This window comes from Lepidochelys kempii, chromosome 10 (genome assembly GCF_965140265.1).
Source record: "Lepidochelys kempii isolate rLepKem1 chromosome 10, rLepKem1.hap2, whole genome shotgun sequence".
Lineage (NCBI taxonomy): Eukaryota > Metazoa > Chordata > Testudines > Cheloniidae > Lepidochelys > Lepidochelys kempii.
The window spans coordinates 23951688-23974791 of NC_133265.1; the positions used below are offsets into that span (position 1 = coordinate 23951688).

The 23104-nt window shown below is 44.8% G+C and overlaps 1 protein-coding gene across 1 annotated transcript in view; it reads left to right on the forward strand.

Annotated features, from left to right (window-relative positions):
* TEKT5 (tektin 5) overlaps nt 1–22959 on the forward strand; it is a 64443-nt gene extending 41484 nt beyond the window's left edge. Inside the window, exons 6-7 of the mRNA XM_073361406.1 lie at nt 7009–7163; nt 22746–22959. Coding sequence (XP_073217507.1) covers nt 7009–7163; nt 22746–22959 — 369 coding nt within the window. The remainder of the gene's footprint in view (nt 1–7008; nt 7164–22745) is intronic.
* Nucleotides 22960–23104: the final 145 nt, after the last annotated feature.

Below are 23104 nucleotides of genomic sequence, written 5' to 3' on the forward strand. Positions count from 1 at the left end.
TTGTTTCTGGGGACTATCAGTCACAGGGTCCTGATTCCCCATCGACCCTTCCCCCTTTTTAGTACTGGTAGCTAGCAACTAAAATACCCCCACTGAATGTTAGTAAGGGGACAATAGTCCCCTTACACATGGAATAATCTCTTGTTATTACCCAGAACATGGTACATAAAACAAAAACCACCATAACTAACCTAGATACTACCCTAAGTAGGGCCCTACCAAACGTACGGCTGTGAAAACTGCGTCACAGACCATGAAGTTTGGTCTCCACCATGAAATCTGGTCTTTTGTATACTTTTACTCTATACTATACAGATGTCACAGGGGAGACCAGCATTTCTCAAACTGGGGATCCCGACCTAAATGGAGGTTGCGGGGCCAGGGTGTTACAACATTATTGTAGGGGGAGCCGGGGAATTGCCACCCTTACTTCTGCACTGCCTTCAAAGCTGGGTGGCTGGAGAGGGAGGCTGCTGAACGAGAGCCCAGCTCTGAAGGCAACAGCCCAGAAATAAGGGTAGCAATACTATACCATGCCATCCTTCTTTCTGCCCTGCTCCTGGGGCAGTGCTGTCCGGCTGCCGCTGTCCGGCTGCCCAGCTGTGAAGGCAGTGCCACCAACAGCAGCAGTACAGAAGTAAGGGTGGCCATACCCCAAAGCCCTACAACAACCTTGCAACTCCCTCCGCTCCCATTACCCTCCTTTGGGTCAGGACCCCTACAGTTACAACACCGTGAAATTTCAGATTTAAATATCTTAAATCATGAAATTTAGGATTTTTAAAATCCTATGACCGTGAAATTGACCAAAATGCAACGTGAATTTGGTAGGGCCCTACCCATAAGATAATACTATCAAACTTCAGAATTACATCGCCTTCCATGGCTTCCAGCTGATGTTGGAAGCCAATAGGAAATATGGCTGTGATCCAAGTGATATGGCCCCTCCTGTCTTGATGGGACCTTGGGCTCTGGGTATCACAGTGCTTCTTAACCTTTTTTCATTTGCGGACCGCTACAACATTTGGAGGTGTGGACCCCTTTGGATATGTTAGACAATCTGTGGACCTCCAGGAGTCTGTGGACCACAGGCTGAGAACCACTGGTGTGTAGGAAACCTCCTGCCTCCTTCCACCACCACCAGGACATTCAGGGTGAGAAGTGGAGTGTAAGAATACGAATACAAATAAAAACAGCTTTTCAAGAGTCACAGGTTTGACGCATACCAACACACACTCAGGACTGAAAATGTTAGCAAAGGTGTCAGAGTTCAACGTCTGCTGGTGTGTTTGTATATGCATTGTGAGCACATGTGAACGTGCAACTGCTCCTGCACACACATGGAGGTAGGGTAGGAAATGGGGCCAGAGTGAGCATCTGGCCCCAATGTTCTTTTTGCTCACTGAAGGTGAAATTGAAGACAATGGGCTGTTCACAGGAGACTAAGAACACAGTTGTGGGATGGAGTCTGTCAAGCTTAATCATTTGTAAAACACGCACTGCCATATATTGGATCTACTCATAGGAGCATTGCCCAGAGTAGATAATAGTGGGCTCTACTCTGTCCCTTTCACATCATAGAAAGCTCTGTGCTTTTAATAGAATATTTCACTCAAGCTGGAGGAGAGGGGGCAGGACACAGTCACTGTTACAGCCTATAGGTTACAGTAGTGGCAACGCATTGTTATCTGGGACTGTGGCCAGTGGAACTGCACTGTTCACATTTGGGCGTATCTCCACCACTTCCCTGCTCCTTCCACAACCTCCCATGTGTTCACTCAGACTAAGTCACCGCAGTGGACAAGGGGCTGCTGAGTCCCCCTGCTTCCTTTCCCTCACAAATACATTTCAAACTGCCTCTCCCCTCCGGGGAGCTGTTTTTACGTAATCAGGGTGTGGTGCCTAGTCTACTCTGGGCTGCTTCAATTGCTTAGTAAAGCAGGCAGGAACCACTTGCTGAGCTAGCCTGAACCATCCCATCCACCTGCTCATGAGACAAACAAGGAAAGGGCTGGTAGGCGCTATCGTGGCATGCCTCACTCAGGGTCAAGCTGAGAATGCACAAGTCCTAGATTCCATTTTAAGCAGAAACCCAGGACCCACCCAGGGATAAAGAATTAGTTATGAATACATTTTTGCCTGATATTTTATGTGCTGAGGAGACTTGGGCCAGATTTTTTATTTGCATTACGCACTTTTTTTTTCAAAAATATTTTGAATGAATTGTAGTACTCACAAAAGTGAGATTAATATGTTGGACCAACATCACCTCAAGCGTAGCACTGCTGGAGGCAAAGGAATTACACCCTAGTGAATTTGGCCCACTGGCACACAACCAGGCATAGCAGGCAAAGAGCTACTGTAGAGACAGAAGCCGCAATACAAACACAGGAAAGGAGGATCCTGATAAGCAATGACTGACCTCTAGAAGTAGCGTGTGTTTCTTTCCCTCAGATTCCTGTTACACCCATGCAGGCTGAAGTAATATTTTGGTTTGCATTAAAGGTAAATAGTGATTTTAGTAGCCTGAGCGAGGTATAGTACTAAGAGGCTCTGTAAGATCTCACCCACAAACATCTGCTAAACCACTGGCAACATAGCTAGAAACTGGATCTTTTGTCAGGGTAGAAGGAGGGAGAGCTCCTTGTAATATTAAAAACAACCCTAGCAGCACTGAGCACAGCTACAAATGGCTAAGGAGATTTTGCTGACATTGGAAACTACTCAAGTTCTACCTTTTGAACAACAACAATACATCAGAAAAAAAAACTTTTGGACCTACTGCGTTTGCTACACGGGAAGAAAAAGGATGTGGATTTTGTGCAGAATGAATCACCATCCACTTAGCTTCATTAGGTCTTTTGCTCTGATTTCTATCCTGAGGGGGTAAAATAAGCTATATGTAGCTGGTAGCACAGTACGTACAATATCTGTATATATAACAATACAATCTTATCACTACGTTTTTCTTCTGTGGAATAGGTGGCTACAAAACTCATACTGTTAGTGGTGTAAGTATATACAAGGTTACTTATATGGTGATTACTGAATTACAAAAGGAAATGATAAAATGAGCAGGAGAGAGGTGCTACTCTCTTAGCTTCACTTCCTTTCAATACAATTTGCATTCTAGTCATAGAATCAGACTGTTTTGCTATAGGGAAAATCCTGCAATACTTTGCAAACGGACAAAGCCTCCTTAGGAATCAAAGTCTCTGGGCAGCCGCCTGCCATCCTGACAACAGCTATCCGTCCACATAGATCAGTTTTTGTCAGTTCCCAAACTTGTACCAGTTTAAACTAAATCAATTTAAAGAACAAACCTTCAGTGATAATGACTCTTAAGCCAGTCAAACTGAAATAAGTAGCCACACATGGGGTTGCACTGATGTATTGACGTCAGTTTCTAAACTGGTTTCAGAGTAGCAGCCCTGTTAGTCTGTATTCGCAAAAAGAAAAGGAGGACTTGTGGCACCTTAGAGACTAACCAACTAATCAATACAACTCATGTGTAGGTAAGGCCTATGTGGCTTATTTTATTTTAGTTTGACCTGGCTTTGTCTGCTCTAAATATAAAAGTCTAAAAAAGTTCAGTTTAACTTAAGGGTGTTTAAAATCCATTTGATTAAACTCATGCAAATCTCTGAGTGGCCACAGCAGTTTATATAACTTATTTTGGTCCGTACCCAACCTGCATAAGCCAGCTGTAAAAGAGATATAGATGTCCAGGCAGGGGTTTGCACTGGTTTAACTGAACTAGTTTTTAAACAGACTTCAAGTTAAACTGGTGGAACTGTTGTGTGATGACAAGCCCAAGAAAAGGTAGGAGTTCTCAGAAACTTAGGGAGCTCTATCTGCATTCAAAATGTCCTTTACATCCCCAAAACATGCCTACTACCTCAGGAGAAATCCAGGCATTTTTTTCAGGGTTATTCAAGTCCTTATCAGCATTGCCATTTCCAAAGGTTATGAATGTGCTAAAACTACCAGCCTTATTTTGTTCATCTCATGCTATCAGATAATGGATAGCACGAAATGGCAACTGTTGGACACCAGGCAGAGTGCCCCTCTGTCCACATCTGGTCTCTCCAAGCACACCCCCCCTCTAGGTCTCAGGCCGTCACCAGTCATGGGATGGAATCATATGATTCTCCCTGTGTAGTCCCCGGTGTAACAACCATGACCACCCAAGCAGGTCTGAGGTTTCTTGAAGCTAACAGTTTCAAACTGAGAAAATTTAAAGTGACAAAATACCAGTGCAGTTATAGGTTAGTGATTTTTATAATGGGGATTCTTCTCAGGTAAGTGTCCTCATTTAAAGACTGGCTGTATAAATAATTGGCTTTGTAACAGTTCCCCATCTAATGTAATCTAAAGAGAACAAGATCAGATAAGCAGTACCCATGGCCATGTGGATTAATTTAGAGTGTAAAATTGGGCTAAGGGTTGCAAAAATCACTCACGCTTGGCAGTCTCAGCTGAGGAGAGGCAAGGAGTCTAAATGGGCACCCAAGTTTACATATCCTCCCACCCCTAAAGACTGTCAGCTCCAGGTCCAGGGTGAGACAACCTGAAGAAGATTGTACTGTCAATGCATGTGCCGTACCAGTTTTGTGAATAAAAAGGACTTCAATTACTAGTCACATTGATGCCTCAATATAGATTATAAAAGTGTCAAATAATGGGTTGATCACACGGGCTATGAAGAGTTAGGATCAGTGAAATTAATGCACCATCATGCAATGGATGGAACGTGTTACCTTATCTATATTGAATCTGTACAGGCAAGACAAAACTTTGACTTTTCCCGGGTGTTTTTCTTATTTTTATTATAGTTTAAATCAGAGAGCCTACAGGCTCTAGGGCATGAAGGATACTGTTATTGCAGGCGATCAAGCTACTTTACAGTTTAAAATTATGCTGCTCTAACTGCACTGGCATCTCCCCTTTGGGGCTACTTCCATTTTAAAAAGGTTGGCTTTACACACAAGCTGCTTTTATTTTTGCTCTGCTCAGAGAGGAGTTTTTGAAAACTTCTGAATTCAGCTCCAGTGTGAAAGATTGAATGTGATTCATATGTTCTTGCACAAGGCATTGCTGAAACATTTGGAGTATGCAGTGGTTTTCAAGGGGCCAAACTGGGTCACTGTGCTAAGATTTTTGACACCATGACACGGGTAGAAATAAGGAAATCAGTGTAAGTTTGGAATGAAAATGGCAGCTTATCCATGTCTATGAGCACCTGTGCAACACGTCCTCTGCTCAAGCTGCATCTTTTTGATGTGGAAACAAATTGGAGAATGGAGCAAAAGAGAAATAAATTCCTATAAATCTATAACCCCATTACTCTAACAAAGTCCTCTTTGAAACTGGCTTTAGACAGTATGACATTGTTAGAAATTGTTTCCCAGAAAAGCTCTGTGTTTTACTTCTGCACATTCAGGAGAGGGGTCAGGATCCAGTCAAAGGAACTTACACTCCATTTTGTTTAGAAAACTCGCAGTCTGCAATTGGAAAGACATGGCTTGTTTTCAAGTAGACTTACCAGAGTGCTCTGGTGTTGCAGGAAATGACTGCAAATAAGTGATATAGCTTTCTGAGATGCAATTATAGGGGCCTCCGCTTGACTATTCTGTGTGTATTTGTTCTCATGTCCCTCAGAGGAAGGGACAAACACTGTCTTCAGTACTAAACCAACACAATATGGAACAAAGATACTTGGTTGCCTTAATTTAGGAGATTTATTATGGATTAACAACAAAGTGATGTCAGAAACTAGCCAGTTTTAATGAGAAGTTACACATTTTTAAAAGAAAACCAGAGTCTGAGAACCCTGAACAGTTCACTAGCCTTGTCATTTCCAGCAGCAACTTCTGCTGTGGTAGAGGAGATCAGTTTCAAAGAGGAATCTGTGGAGTCCAACTCCCAGGCCTATAGACCTCATGTTGCTGAGGGGCTTCTGTCCTTCTGATGGCCTGGGGTTGAGACCGTGCACATTCCATGATCATACTGACTTTTCAAAGGTTTATAGTCAGGTCAGTTCGCTGATATGCAAGCCGGGCACAAGCAAGCAATATGCATTTTAATATGGCTAAATGCTAATGTATACATCTAGGAACAAAGAATGTAGGGCATACTTACAGGATGGGGGACTCTATCTTGGGAAGCAGTGACTCTGAAGAAGATTTCGGTTGGGGGGTCATAGTGGATAATCAGCTGCACTTGAGCTCTCGGTGCAGTGTTGTGACCAAAAGGGGTAGTGCAATCCTTCAGATACATAAGAAGGGGAATTTTGAGTAGTAGAGAGGTTATTTTACCTTTGTATTTGGCACTGGTGCATATGCTGCTGGAATATGGTGTCTGGTTTTGGTGTTGACAGTTCAAGAAGGATGTTGACAATTGGAGAGGGTTCAGAGAAGAGCCACGAGAATGTTTAAAGGATTAGAAAACATGCCTTATAATGACTGACTATCTACTTAACTTAACAAAGAGAAGGTTAAGGGATGACTTGATTACAGTCTATAGGTACCTACATGGGCAGAAGATGATAATGGGCTTTTCAATCTAGCAGAGAAAGGCATGCCATGATGGAATGGCTGGAAGTTGAAGTGAGACAAATTCAGACCAGAAATCAGGCATACATTTTTTTATTGGCGAGGATATTTAAACATTGGAACAATGTTCTCAGACAGCATGTTTCTAGGTTCCTATGAGCACATTCTCCTCTTGTTCTGGGCTCAGAGCTCCCATTAATGGTGATCTTTACACAGAAAAGGGAAAAACTTACTTGCATAGGGATTCCTATCTTCTGTTCATTATCCCTTTGAGAACAGTGGAAAATATTCTCCTTAGCTAATGGAAGCTGCTGTCCATATGTTGGGCTAATTTTGCTGCTCATATATAGCTCAACACAAATGCTTACATATAAACTGAAGTAGGGAAAGGTAATAGTGTAGAATTCCAATGAAGTATATGGCGAGGCCTATAAAAATGCTCTGTTTTATTCAGACACTTCAAGAAATCTTCCAGACAGAAAATACAATCATGTTGCTGGAGAGAGCTATAATGGCAAAGGAGTGCCCACTGAAAGTAGCTCAGACCCGCCTGGAGGGAAGAACAAGACGACCCAATGTAGAACTTTGCCGTGACATACCTCAATTTAAGTAAGTGCTTTCCCTGGTTCACCCATCTGTCAGATGGTAGTTCTAGGAAAGAATTTCAGATGGATTAACTCTGAGCTATTTCAATGAATGCAGAGCCCACAAAGAGAGAAGTCACACAATACTTAAAGATTAGAATGATATTGGTTACTTGATAATAATTAATTAAAATTGTAAGACCTGGAAGAAAGAGGTATAAATCCAGACCAAGTATGTCCAAATTCAAACCACGAGCCCATACTTGAGATTCTGAGCATGTGCAATTCCCACTGAAGTCCTCCTACCTTCAGTGTGTTGCAGGTGGCTGGCATCTCTTGGGATTCAGTCCTATATTTGATTTCTGATTATTGAACTGTTTTGCAAGCCTATTCAATAGGTAATAGAAAGTTTTCTCTTCAACAATTGCTTAATTTAAAAATGTTAAGTGCTTTGGCTCTAGAATTGGCTATTACCTCAGCAACAGTTTCCTTTCTGCAGCTTCTGTCATATGAAACAAATTATACTTTTATTACATGTACAGATAAGCTGCAGTCTCATAGTATCTGCCACTGTTCTGTATTTCGCCCTACAAGAAAAGCAGGTGAGCATACATATTCACCTCTAGCTCAAATCGTGCCTTTACTCTGAGGCCTTGGGTGGTTGCCAAGATAGCCCACAGCTATGATGCCGATCTGCCATTTACCGTACCTAGATGATAGGGTTTTACTGCCTGTGCTTGCTCTTCCCCAAGCTACTCTCCTGAAGGTCCCTTTCATCTCTCTTCAACTTATTGTGCCTTTTTTCTTCGCTGCTTCCTTGTACTTGAAACCTTTTGATCTTCTGTAGCATTGAACCACCACTTTCTCCTTTAAATGATTCCTTAAACACACACCTTCAAAGTTTGCTGATGAAAGTCCACTAGAGAAAAATATTTATCAACCCTCCCTCTGCCTCCCAAAACCCTGCATCACTGAGACTGACCTCCAACTGGGCTTTGTGTATCTGAACTTCATGGGTTGCCTGAATTCGAATGTAAGGTCTGTGGAGAGGGGGCCACTTCATCCTTTGGGCTCTCCACTGCATCAGGCATGCGATTGATGCTCCAGAATTACAACTGTGGTTCCTGAGTCAACAAAGCATTCAAGCCCTATTGAAGTCAATGGGATATAAGCATATGGTTAGCTGCTTTGCTGAATCGGGTCCAGACTGTGACAAATGTGCAAACTTCAGAGGACAAAATTCAGATGGGAGTCAAAGCCAGATTGTTTCAAAGCCCCATCAACTGGGTCATAGATTAAGAGCTTCACAATATTTGGTTTTCCAGACCCAGCTAAAGCAATTTATGCCTGGTCTATACACAGATTTAGTACCAGTACAATTATTTTAACTAAGAGTGTGGATTTAAAAAAAAATACTCATACCTATACTATGCCTAGTGGATGCAATTATGGTATGAAGGTGCCTTATTATAGCATAGCTTTATTCCACTTCCGAATGACGCAGTCATGTGCATATTGATGCCAATTCTCATGCTCTTAGATTGTGTTTGGAGACATCAGAGATCGAGGAGTTGACCATCCATACGATACTCAATCCCGATTCCATCAGGAAGGTGGTCATGGATGAGAATCAGTACCGCAGCACAGTCAATGGATAAGGGTGTTGGAGCAAAGACACAGCCCTGCTTGACACCAAGGCGAATGATGAATGGTTCAGTCTCTGAGCCATTGCACAGAATGGTGGCAGTCATCCCATCATGGAGTAGTCTGATGATGGAAATGAATTTCTGTGGACAGCCACACCTACACAGCACCTTCCATAGGGCATCACGATTGACAGAATCAAAGGCCTTGGTTAGATCGATGAATGTCATGAACAGTTCCTGGTGTTGCTCTTTACACTTCTCCTGAATCTGTCGTGCCATGAAGATCACGTCAGTTATGCCTTGGGATGGCCTGAAGCCACACTGTGATTCGGGGAGAGTTCCTTGGCAAGGGGGAGAAGATGGTTTAGTAGGACCCGGGCAAAGATCTTCCTTGCAATGGAGAGGAGGGCAATACCTCTGTAGTTCCCACACAAAGATTTGTCCCCTTTCTTGAATATTGTAACAAAGTCAGGTGGAATTTCTTTGCAGGTCCAGATTTCGTTGAGGAGCTGGCAAAGTTTGTGCTGGAGCATTGTTCCACCAGCTCTAAAAACCTCAGCTGGGATGCTGTCTGGGCCTGGTGTCTTGTGATTTTTTTGTCTGGTTGATGGCACACTGGACTTCCTCAGAATATGGGGGATCAGCAAGGTGTTCCATTGCCGAGCAGTGTGGAATAGACTTGATGGTGTCTTCAGAGACCATGGATTCGCGATTTAGTAGGCTCTCAAAGTGTTCCTTCCAGCGTTGTTTAATGGCCGCATTGTCATTGAGGAGGGTGGAGCCATCCTGCAAATGTAAGGGGGTTGGGTCTTTGGAGCTTGAAAGAAGCTTCTCAAGTCATCCTGATCTATGAAACCCTGGAACTCAGAGGCCTTCTCTTGCTACCACTTATTTTTGATGTCCCGTAGCCTCCTTTGGACTTTGGCTTTGAGCACGTGATAAGTCTCACATTTTCGATGGTTAGAGGAGTCATTTTACCAGTTACAGATTGCAGTTCTAAACCCTTTTTGCAGATGGCTATCACAGCCTGGGTCTCTCTCTCAACATCAGGAAAACCAAGGTACTCTACCAGCCCCCACCTAGACAAACTACTCTTACATGTACGCCACAAATCACCATCAGCAGAGAGCCCCTGGAGTAGATGTGGACCATTTTCCATATCTTGGCAGCCATCTCTCCCAAACAGCCACCACTGACACGGAAATTGAATACAAGCTCTGCCGTGCCAGCACATTTTTTGGAAGACTACTTAAATGAGTCTTCAATGATAGGGATCTGCAAACAGTCACCAAGAGCTAGGTTTACAAGGCAGTTGTCATCCCCACCTTTCTCTATGGGTGTGGGACCTGGGTAACCTACAGATGACAACTCAAGTGGCTGGAGTGGTTCCAGCAGCACTGCCTCAGGAGGATTCTCAGGATCATCTGGGAAGACCGACATACTAACATCAGCGTTCTCTCTGCAGCTAATATCACCAGTATAGAAGTGCAGGTCATGAAAAACCATCTCCGCTGGGCTGGCCACTGTGTACATATGCCTGACACTCACCTCCCGAAGCAAGTACTCTTCTCTCAATTAAGTCAGGGAAGAAGGGCTCGCAGAGGGCAGTGGAAGTACTTCAAAGAAATACTGAAAATACATCTGAAAACGGGAGGCATCAACCCAACAAACTGGGAAGACTTGGCGCAGAACAGAACACAGAGGTGCCACACCATAGACCAAGCCACAGCTTACTCTGAGGGGAACAGATGTGCTCATGAGACAGAGAAACGACAAAGGAGGAAAGAAAGGGCACAACATGCCAGCCAACAACTGTCTCCTCCAAGATTACATCTGTCACTTCTGTGGGAAAATCTGCAGGGCATGAATTGGACTCCTCAGCCACTTAAAAACCCATCGGTGAACTCCCTTGGCAGACGTCATCCATGCATCGAGGGATAGCCGAAGAATTCCATTTCCACAGTAGAAGCTGAACAAGTATAAACACTTATATAATGATACAATGGTGTCCACCCTAGGTGGGCTGTGACACAAAGTCAGAGTCAAGCAGCCCCATCCTGCTTATTCCTACCTCGAGCGTCCTGAATTGGAACCCAGGGTCCCCTACCAGCCCCCGATAGACTTGGGAGAGAAGAGAGGGTTTTCAGACTCCTGGGCACCAGGGATAGACTGACAGCCTGGCTGGGCTGAGAGTGCAGGGGCTGTGCTGTGCTTGCCAGAGTGGGGTGCTGTTGTACTGGTGTCCCACCTCACAGCAGGACATGGACTTCATGCAGGAGACAGCAAGTCCTATTCATCGAAGAACATCTGGTTTGCTGTGACTGAACTCTGATTGCAGCCTAGGCTGATGAACTTATCAGGGTTCTCCATGGTACTTGACCCTGCCTGCACCGAGGTTCTGAACCTTGATCTCCTGCCATGAAACATTCAGCCCCAACATGGGGACAGTGTCTTGAGACCTTGGAGGGTGGGGCTGAAATTCTCTGACTTCTCCACAAGTAAAGCAGAATTGTCAGTGTCTTGGTCAGTGAACACTTCTTGACCAACCCGGATTCTGACAGGAGTAGCAGCAAGTTCTAATATCCAGCTGATAGCTCTACAGAATAGTACTGGGGTGCGAATGCATCCCTGTGGCACACCTGAGGTCATGCAGAAATGTAGCTGGGAACCAACGTGCACTCTCACAGTGGCACCTATGTGAAGATGAGCAGATTTAGAATGCCAGCTGCTTTCGCTGCGAGCCAACGTGCTGATTGGTCAGCTGAATCAAAAGCTGTTTTGATTTCAACACATGCCACATGAAGCGGGGGGTTAAATTCTCAGTGCAGCTCAGCCAGGAGCTGAAGGATAAAGACAGTGCCCATTGTCAACAGCCCAGCTATGAAACCTGATTGCTGTGGATGACTATGTCTGGTAAGGAGAGGCTGCATCCTGCTCAGCAAAGACCTTTCCAGAGCAAAACAGCAATGAGATCAGTCTGTAACTGTCACACTCAATGTGAGATCTGTTGCCCTGGTACAGGGACATTATGAGGGCACCTCTCTATTCTGCTGGTACTTTGCCTGATGCCCATGCTTTTAAGAACAGTTGAGGCAGGCCAATGCTCACTCGTTTGGAGGCATCTTTGAGTGACTCAATTGGAACACCATCAGCTCCAGCAGCATATCCATTTAGTCCCTTTTGTATGACTTTTCATACAGAGGATCAAAGTTCATCCCTGGGTCCACAGCTGCGTGGGTTGCCAGGTCACGTGGCTCCGGAGAGCTGTCAGCAGGTCCAGATTCAGCATGCTTTCAGAATGTGTTTTCCATCTATCCCAGACCTCGTCCATTGATGAGCAGGGAGAGCCATCTGGTTTCATGATGAGGATGTTAGAAGGCTGTTCATGGCTGCCAGCCAGGTGCGTAATCACTCTGTAGGCAGGATGCAGACTGATGTACTTTAGCCAATCCTTGACTTTGTTGGCCAGGGATTTGATATAGATCATCCATTTATGTTCTTGGACATCTCCCTTCTTGCATGCATCTTCCCCCCCCTCCCCCCCGCACACACACTTTTTTGCTACTATATCAGGCCACCTCAGAAAGCCAAGGTTTCTTGCATGATTGTCTGAAGCCAATTTTTCCAGTGGCAGCATGTAAAAACATGCAAAGACGGTGAAGGAAAAAAACAAACTAATATATAAATATTGAGGTATCTGGGAACCCAAATCTATATCTAGTTGTTTATTTATCTACTAGGAAGTTGTGCTTCATGTTTGGTGCAGAAGTAGAAAAGGAAATGGGGGAACATGAGGGGGGGTCTAGATAATCTTAACATTCTTTAAACTTAAAGCCAAAAACACCCCCTGATAAAAACAAAACATCAACAAAGGAACGAGCTGCAGGAATAAAAAAAGAATGCATGCAGAAGTCCAGCAACAGAGTGGGGGCTATCCAGTTTATTGCACCCAATGCAGCATGTATGATTACCTGCCCTATGGGCAGGTGGTGTATGTGTGCATTCGGTGCAAGGAGCTCCTGGCCCTCAGAAATCAAGTATGGGCTTTGGAGACCAGAGTGGCTGAACTGAAGGAGCTAAGGGAGACAGAGAGGTACATAGATGAGACTTTCTGGGACACAGTAGAACAGTCCCACCCCTGCCTGCTCTGACAGCCTCTGTGCTATTGAGGATAATGAAAGTCTCAGGGAAGGAGAACATCTAACTGGAGCAAAGGGAAACAATCCCATACTTGGGACCCTCCTTCCAGATGATGGTGTGGTATCCTCTAGCACTGAGGATACCTCTCCAGGGGAGGGAACTCCAGTTATTACCAAGAGACAGATAATAGTTATGGGGGATTTGATCATTAGAAACATAGATAGCTGGGTTTGTGATGACCAGGAAAACTGCATGGTGACTTGCCTGCCTAGTGCGAAGGTTGCGGATCTCTCTAGGCATCTAGATAGACTTATGTGTAGTGCTAGGGAGGAGCTGGTGGTCATGGTACTTGTAGGTACCAGTGCTATAGGGAAGGATAGGAGAGAGGTCCTGGAGTCCAAATTTATGCTGTTAGGTAAGAGATTGAAGTCCACAACCTCCAGGGTAGCATTGTCTGAAATGCTTCCAGTTCCACACGCAGGGCCAGTTAGACAGGCAGAACTGCAGGGTCTCAATGCATGGATGAGACAATGGTGTCAGGAGGAGGGGTTTAGATTTTTTAGGAACTGGGGAAACTTTTGGGAAAAGGGGATCCTATACAGGAAGGATTGGCTCCACCTAAACCAAAATGGAACCAGATTGCTGGCACTTAAAATTAAAAAGGTCGTTGAGCAGTTTTAAACTAAGGGCTCGGGGAAAGCCGACAGGTGAGTAGAGACATCCCTTAGGGGAGGATCTATTAATGGACATTCTCTATATCCTACTAAGGAGGAGAGGATGGAAGATGATAAAATACAGGTAGGATCTGATGAGAAACAGTCAAATGAAAAAGAGGCTGATTCAATTACATCATGTAATGGCAGACAGCTAAAAAGTTACAAGTTTTTAAAGTGCTTGTACACAAATGCTAGAAGTCTAAATAATATGAGTGAACTAGAGTGCCTTGTATTAAATGAGGATATTGATATAATAGGCATCACAGAAACTTGGTGGAATGAGGCTAAACAATAGGATACAATAATACCAGGGTACAAAATATATCTGAAGGACAGAACAGGTTGTGCTGGTGGGGGAGTGGCACTATATGTGAAAGAAAGCGTAGAATCAAATGAAATCTTAAATGAATAAAAATCTTAAATGAATCAAACTGTACTATAGAATCTCCCTGGATAGTAATTCCATGCTCTAATAATAAGAATATATTAGTAGGGATATTTTACCAACCACCTGACCAGGATGGTGATAGTGACTGTGAAATGCACAGGGAGTTTAGAGAGGATATACAAATAAAAAACTCATTTATAATGGGGGATTTCAACTATCCCTATATTCACTGGGTACATGTCACCTCAGGACAGGAAGCAGAGATAAATTCTCTTGACACCTTAAATGACTGCTTCTTGGAGCAGCTAGTCCTGGAACCCACAAGAGGAAAGACAATTTTTGATTTAGTCCTAAGTGGAGCACAGGATCTGGTCCAAGAGGTGAATATAGCTGGATCACTTGGTAATAGTGACCATAATATAATTAAATTTAACATCCCTGTGGTGAGTAAAACACCACTGCAGTCCAACACTATAGCATTTATTTTCAGAAAGGGGGACTACGGAAAATGAGGAAGTTAGTGAAACTGAAATTAAAAGGTACAGTGCCAAAAGTGAAATCCCTGCAAATTGCATGGACACTTTTTAAAGACACCATAATAGAGGCTCAACTTAAATGTATACCCCAAATTAAAAAAAACAGAGAAAAAGGTGCCACTGTGGCTAAACAACAAAGTAAAAGAAGCAGTCAGAGACAAAAAGGCATCCTTTAAAAAGAAGTTAAATCCTAGTGAGGAAAATAGAAAGGAGCATAAACTCTGGCAAATTAAGTATAAAAATATAATTAGGAAGGCCAAAAAAGAATTTGAAGAACAACTAGCCAAAGACTCAAAAAGTAATAGCAATTTTTTTTAAAGTACATCAGAAGCAGGAAGCCTGCTAAACAACCAGTGGGGCCACTGGACGATGGAGATGCTAAAGGAGCACTCAAGGACGATAAGGCCATTGAGGAGAAACTAAATTAATTCTTTGCATCAGTCTTCAAGGCTGAGGATGTGAGGGAGATTCCCAAACCTGAGCCATTCTTTTTAGGTGATAAATCTGTGGAACTGTCCCAGATTGAGATGTCATTAGAGGTGGTTTTGGAACAAATTGATCAACTAAACAATAATAAGTCACCAGGACTAGACGGTATTCATCCAAGAATTCTGAAGGAACTCAAATGTGAAATTGCAGAACTTCTAACTGTGGTTTGTAACCTATCATTTAAAACAGCTTCTGTACCAAATGACTGGAGGATAGCTAATGTGACACCAATTTTTAAAAAGGGCTCCAGAAGTGATCTCAGCAATTACAGGCCGGTAAGCCTGACTTCAGTACTGGGCAAACTGGTTGTAACTATAGTAAAGAATAAAATTGTCAGACACATAAATGAACATAATTTGTTGGGGAAAAGTCAACATGGTTTTTGTAAAGGGATATCATGCCTCACCAATCTACTAGAATTTTTTAAGGGGTCAACAAGCATGCGGACAAGGGGGAATCTAGTGGATAAAGTGTACTTAGATTTTCAGAAAGCCTTTGAGAAGGTTCCTCACCAAAGGCTCTTAAGCAAAGTAAGCTGTCATGGGATAAAAGGGAAGGTCCTCTCATGGATCCGTAACTGGTTAAAAGACAGGAAACAAAGGGTAGGAATACATGTCAGTTTTCAGAATGGAGAGAGGTGTCCCCCAGGGGTCTGTGCTGGGACCAGTCCTATTCAACATATTCATAAATGATCTGGAAAAAGGGGTAAAAGTGAGGTGGCAAAATTTGCAGATGATACAAAATGACTCAAGATAGTTAAGTCCCAGGCTGACTGCGAAGAGCTACAAAAGGATCTCTCAAAACTGGGTGACTGGGCAACAAAATGGCAGATGAAATTCAATGTTGATAAATGCAAAGTAATGCACATTGGAAAACATAATCCCAACTATACATCTGAAATGATGGGGTCTAAATTAGCTGTTACCACTCAAGAAAGAGATCTTGGAGTCATTCTGGATAGTTCTCTGAAAACATCCTCTCAATGTGCAGTGTCAGTCAAAAAAGCTAACAGAATGTTGGGATAAGAAGATATGAGATAAGAAGACAGAAAATATCCTATTGCCTCTATATAAATCCATGGTACACCCACATCTTGAATACTGCATGCAGATGTGGTCGCCCCATCTCAAAAAAGATATATTAGAATTGGAAAAGGTTCAGAAAGGGGCAACAAAAGAGATTAGGGTATGGAACGGCTGCCATATGAGGGGAGATTAATAAGACAGGGACTTTTCAGCTTGGAAAAGAGATGACTAAGGGAGGATATGATAGAGCTCTATAAAATCATGACTTGTGTGGAGAAAGTAAATCAGGAAGTGCTATTTACTCCTTCTCATAACACAAGAACTAGGGGCCACCAACCAAAATTAATAGGCAGTAGGTTTAAAACAAATAAAAGGAAGTATTTTTTCACACAACGCACAGTCAACCTGTGGAACTCCTTGCCAGAGATGTTGTGAAGGCCAAGACTATATATAACAGGGTTCAAAAAAGAACTAGGTAAGTTCATGGAGAATAGGTCCATCAATGGCTGTTAGCCAGGATGGGCAGGGTTGGTGTCCCTAGCCTCTGTCAGAAGCTGGGAATGGGTGACAGGGGATGGATCATTTGATGATTACCCATTCTGTTCATTCCCTCTGGGGAACCTGACATTGGCAACGGTTGGAAGACAGGATACTGGGCTAGATGGACCTTTAGTCTGACCAGTATAACTGTTCTTATGTTCAATTGTCATGGGCTTTATAAACTGAGAGAAATCAGGAAGCACTGGATAGTTCATGAGTCTATTCTCTTGTCCAAGTCCAGTTTAGATGGAAGAGATTCCAAACCTCGCAAACTCAGGATATTTTCAGATAAATACCCAAATATTTAGATGTTTCCCCAAAGTATATCTGAGCTATTCACATCATCTGGGTCTGCAAGAAATTTCCAGTGTTTTCCCCCACACTTGAACAGGCTCATACTATTGCTAAGGAAGAAATTCTTATGGTATTTCATCACTTCAGCTTTTGGCCTCAATCTGAATCAGTAGCACTATGAATACATGAACACACAGGGAAAATATTCCTGAACCTCCATGAAAGGATCAGTAACAGGTTGTCAGTTTGAGGTATAATTGCAGGTTTGTAAGTCATTTTACCCAGTCTTGTTCCCCCAGCCTTTGTTCATACAAACACCTGAATCCAAGTCATGAAGTCCTTACTCAGGCTAAACTCTGAGTTAGAGTTTTACTGGGCTAAAAATGATATAATCCAGCTCGTGAACTCCCATCTAGCTAATGTAAAACCATTTACTGTCTATTTCCCTCCTTGAAGGATTTATGCTCCTGGAATAATTTGTACTGGTTGTTTCCTCTCATATGGTTAAAAACAAGGATCGTTCAACCCAAAAGCTCAACTGTTATAGCTAGAGGAAGAAAATACCCATTGAAACACTCTTTAAAAGCTGAAAATGTTATCAGATTTTGCTGTTTATTTAGAAGGAAGTGCTAATATTGGCACTGGTTCTCTAGCTTGGTGTGCTGCCAACAGTACAGCTGAAGGAATTAGATAAACTACTAATTAATAAAGGAAGGTTAGCTTTGCTGTGCATTTTACTGCATCAACTCGGAAGCTACTTTTGAAGGGGCTCCCCTTCCTACCAGGGAGCAGAGGTGTTTTCACACTTGCTTAGCCCTGGTCTACACTAGGACTTTAGGTCGAATTTAGCAGCATTAAATCGATGTAAACCTGCACCCGTCCACACGATGAAGCCCTTTATTATGACTTAAAGGGCTCTTAAAATCGATTTCCTTACTCCACCCCTGACAAGTGGATTAGCGCTTAAATCGGCCTTGCCGGCTCGAATTTGGGGTACTGTGGACACAATTCGACGGTATTGGCCTCCAGGAGCTATCCCAGAGTGCTCCATTGTGACCGCTCTGGACAGCACTCTCAACTCAGATGCACTGGCCAGGTAGACAGGAAAAGAACCGCGAACTTTTAAATCTCATTTCCTGTTTGGCCAGCGTGGCAAGCTGCAGGTGACCATGCAGAGCTCATCAGCACAGATGATCATGATGGAGTCCCAGAATCGCAAAAGAGCTCCAGCATGGACCGAACGGGAGGTACGGGATCTGATCGCTGTTTGGGGAGAGGAATCCGTGCTATCAGAACTCCGTTCCAGTTTTCAAAATGCCAAAACCTTTGTCAAAATCTCCCAAGGCATGAAGGACAAAGGCCATAACAGGGACCCGAAGCAGTGCCGCGTGAAACTGAAGGAGCTGAGGCAAGCCTACCAGAAAACCAGAGAGGTGAATGGCCGCTCCGGGTCAGAGCCCCAAACATGCTGTTTTTATGATGAGCTGCATGCCATTTTAGGGGGTTCAGCCACCACTACCCCAGCCGTGTTGTTTGACTCCTTCAATGGAGATGGAGGCAATATGGAAGCAGGTTTTGGGGACGAAGAAGAAGATGATGATGATGATGAGGTTGTAGATAGCTCACAGCAAGCAAGCGGAGAAACCGGTTTTCCCGACAGCCAGGAACTGTTTCTCACCCTGGACCTGGAGCCAGTACCCCACGAACCCACCCAAGGCTGCCTCCTGGACCCAGCAGGCGGAGAAGGGACCTCTGGTGAGTGTACCTTTTAAAATACTATACATGGTTTAAAAGCAAGCATGTGAAAGGATTACTTTGCCCTGGCATTCGTGGTTCTCCTAGATGTACTCCTAAAGCCTTTGCAAAAGGTTTCTGGGGAGGGCAGCCTTATTGCGTCCTTCATGGTAGGACACTTTACCACTCCAGGCCAGTAACACGTACTCGGGAATCATTGTAGAACAAAGCATTGCAGTGTATGTTTGCTGGCATTCAAACAACATCCTTTCTTTATCTCTCTGTGTTATCCTCAGGAGAGTGAGATATTATTCATGGTCACCTGGTTGAAATAGAGTGCTTTTCTTCAGGGGACAGTCAGAGGAGCCCATTCCTGCTGGGCTGTTTGCCTGTGGCTAAACAGAAATGTTCCCCGCTGTTAGCCACAGGGAGGGGGGAGGGTTGAGGGGCTAGCCACACGGTGGGGGGAGGCAAAATGCGACCTTGTAATGAAAGCACATGTGCTATGTATGTAATGTTAACAGCAAGGTTTACCCTGAAAGAGTGTAGCCACTGTTTTATAAAATGTGTCTTTTTAAATACCGCTGTCCCTTTTTTTTCTCCACCAGCTGCATGTGTTTCAATGATCACAGGATCTTCTCCTTCCCAGAGGCTAGTGAAGCTTAGAAAGAAAAAAAAACACACTCGCGATGAAATGTTCTCCGAGCTCATGCTGTCCTCCCACACTGACAGAGCACAGACGAATGCGTGGAGGCAAATAATGTCAGAGTGCAGGAAAGCACAAAATGACCGGGAGGAGAGGTGGCGGGCTGAAGAGAGTAAGTGGTGGGCTGAAGAGAGTAAGTGGCGGACTGAAGAGAGTAAGTGGCGGGCTGAAGACAGGGCTGAAGCTCAAATGTGGCGGCAGCGTGATGAGAGGAGGCAGGATTCAATGCTGAGGCTGCTGGCGGACCAAACCAGTATGCTCCAGTGTGTGGTTGAGCTGCAGCAAAGGCAGCTGGAGCACAGACTGCCACTACAGCCCCAGTGTAACCAACCGCCCTCCTCCCCAAGTTCCATAGCCTCCACACCCAGACGCCCAAGAACGCGGTGGGGGAGCCTCCGGCCAACCAGCCACCCCACCACAGAGGATTGCCCAAAAAATAGAAGGCTGTCATTCAATAAATTTTAAAGTTGTAAACTTTTAAAGTGCTGTGCTTAAAGTGCTGTGTGGCATTTTCCTTCCCTCCTCCACCACCCCTCCTGGGATACCTTGGCAGTCATCCCCCTATTTGTGTGATGAATGAATAAAGAATGCATGAATGTGAAGCAACAATGACTTTATTGCCTCTGCAAGCGGTGATTGAAGGGAGGAGGGGCGGGTGGTTAGCTTACAGGGAAGTAGAGTGAACCAAGGGGCAGGGGGTTTCATCAAGGAGAAACAAACAGAACTTTCACACCGTAGCCTGGCCAGTCATGAAACTGGTTTTCAAAGCTTCTCTGATACGTACCGCGCCCTCCTGTGCTCTTCTAACCGCCCTGGTGTCTGGCTGTGCGTAACCAGCAGCCAGGCGATTTGCCTCAACCTCCCATCCCGCCATAAACGTCTCCCCCTTACTCTCACAGATATTGTGGACCACACAGCAAGCAGTAATAACAGTGGGAATATTGGTTTTGCTGAGGTCTAAGCGAGTCAGTAAACTGCGCCAGCGCGCCTTTAAACGTCCAAATGCACATTCTACCACCATTCTGCACTTGCTCAGCCTGTAGTTGAACAGCTCCTGACTACTGTCCAGGCTGCCTGTGTACGGCTTCATGAGCCATGGCATTAAGGGGTAGGCTGGGTCCCCAAGGATAACTATAGGCATTTCAACATCCCCAACAGTTATTTTCTGGTCTGGGAATAAAGTCCCTTCCTGCAGATTTTGAAACAGACCAGAGTTCCTGAAGATGCGAGCGTCATGTACCTTTCCCGGCCATCCCACGTTGATGTTGGTGAAACGTCCCTTGTGATCCACCAGAGCTTGCAGCACTATCGAAAAGTACCCCTTGCGGTTTATGTACTCGGCGGCTTGGTGCTCCGGTGCCAAGATAGGGATATGGGTTCCGTCTGTGGCCCCACCACAGTTAGGGAATCCCATTGCAGCAAAGCCATCCACTATGACCTGCACATTTCCCAGGGTCACTACCCTTGATATCAGCAGATCTTTGATTGCGTGGGCTACTTGCATCACAGCAGCCCCCACAGTAGATTTGCCCACTCCAAATTGATTCCCAACTGACCGGTAGCTGTCTGGCGTTGCAAGCTTCCACAGGGCTATCGCCACTCGCTTCTCAACTGTGAGGGCTGCTCTCATCTTGGTATTCATGTGCTTCAGGGCAGGGAAAAGCAAGTCACAAAGTTCCATGAAAGTGCCCTTACGCATGCGAAAGTTTCGCAGCCACTGGGAATCGTCCCAGACCTGCAACACTATGCGGTCCCACCAGTCTGTGCTTGTTTCCCGAGCCCAGAATCGGCGTTCCACAGCATGAACCTGCCCCATTAGCACCATGATGCATGCATTGGCAGGGCCCATGCTTTCAGAGAAATCTGTGTCCATGTCCTGATCACTCACGTGACCGCGCTGACGTCACCTCCTCGCCCGGTATCGCTTTGCCAGGTTCTGGTGCTGCATATACTGCTGGATAATGCGTGTGGTGTTTAATGTGCTCCTAATTGCCAAAGTGTGCTGAGGGGCTCCATGCTTGCCTTGGTATGGCGTCTGCACAGAAAAAAGGCGCGGAACGATTGTCTGCTGTTGCTCTGACGGAGGGAGGGGCGACTGATGACACGGCTTACAGGGTTGGCTTCAGGGAGCTAAAATCAACAAAGGGGGTGTCTTTACATCAAGGTGTATTTCAGGCAGGACTTCACGGAGGGTTCCAATAAGAAATGGTGCACCTAAGCTATTGTTCTTCTTGGAACAAGGAGGTTAGCCTGGCCTCTGATTGATACATGGCTAGATTTACCTCGCTGCACCTTCTCTGTGACTGACTGCAGTGTGACCTAGAGGAATGAGTCCCCTAGACAGGGGAGGGGGGGAAGCAAATGAGTACAAAACAAATCTGGTCTATTTCTTGTTTTGATCCACTCCATCTATCTTTTACATCTTTGGCTGGCAGCAGATGGTGCAGAAGGACTGCATGCCATCCACATCTATGGCTGCTCGGCAGAAGATGGTACAGTTCGAGTGCTAGCCATCCTCATCTCTTGCCTGCCTGGCAGAAGATGGTACAGTACGACTGCTAGCAGTCCATATCGCCTGCCCGCTCACCATAAGACGGTTCAATAGGACTGACTGCAGGACTAAAGAGAATGACCTGGTCAAGTCACTCCAAATTTAGTCCCTGCGCCCATGTCTGCCCAGGCGCTCCCAGCCGACGTGGCCAGGAGCACCTCGGACATGACGAGGACGGCTACCACTCATACTGCACCGTCCGCTGCCAGAAGGCAATGGGTTGCTGCTACTGTGTAGCAAAGCCGTACCGTGTCTGCCAGCACCCAGGAGACATAGGGTGACGGTTACCTGAGCGGGCTCCATGCTTGCCGTGGTATGGCATCTGCACAGGTAACTCAGGGAAAAAGGCGCAAAATGATTGTCTGCCCTTGCTTTCACGGAGGGAGGGAGGGAACGGGGGCCTCACGATATGTACCCAGAACCACCCGCGACAATGTTTTAGCCCCATCAGGCAGTGGGATCTCAACCCAGAATTCCAATGGGCAGCGGAGACTGCGGGAACTGTGGGATAGCTATCCACAGTGCAATGCTCCGGAAGTCGACTCTAGCCTCGGTACTGTGGAAGCGCTCCGCCGAGTTAATGCACTTAATGCACTTAGAGCATTTTCTGTGGGGACACACACACTCGAATATATAAAACCGATTTCTAAAAAACCGACTTCTATAAATTCGACCTTATTCCGTAGTGTAGACATACCCTTAAGTCCAACTCGAAGCTTCTTTTTAACACTTAAATCCCCTAAGTCCTGCAGAGAAATCCTAGCCATCTACCACCCTAAAGAACAGACTATAGAAAGGGTTTGTTAGGTATTTGGGTAACTTGTCTCCTCTTCCCTTTTCAGACTCGTCAATGAAGTGTTTACTATAGATGACACATTACAGACCCTGAAGCTGCGCCTGCGAGAGGCCCAGGATACTCTTCAGCTGTTGGTCCTTAACAAAGCAAGACTGGAGCATGACCTTTCTGTGAAGGCCAATTCCCTCTTCATTGACAAGAAGTGCATGGACATGCGCAAAACCTTCCCCAGCACCCCACGGCTCATTGGCTACACTTGAAAGGATCCGAGTTTTCCCACATCCTTTCAGTATGTGACATAAAGGTTGCAAATTATGAAGGAAATACTTTTCTTTTAGTTTTTTTTAAACACAACCCAATAGAAATAAACATACCAAAACCAAAACTGTCATAGCACGTTCCTTA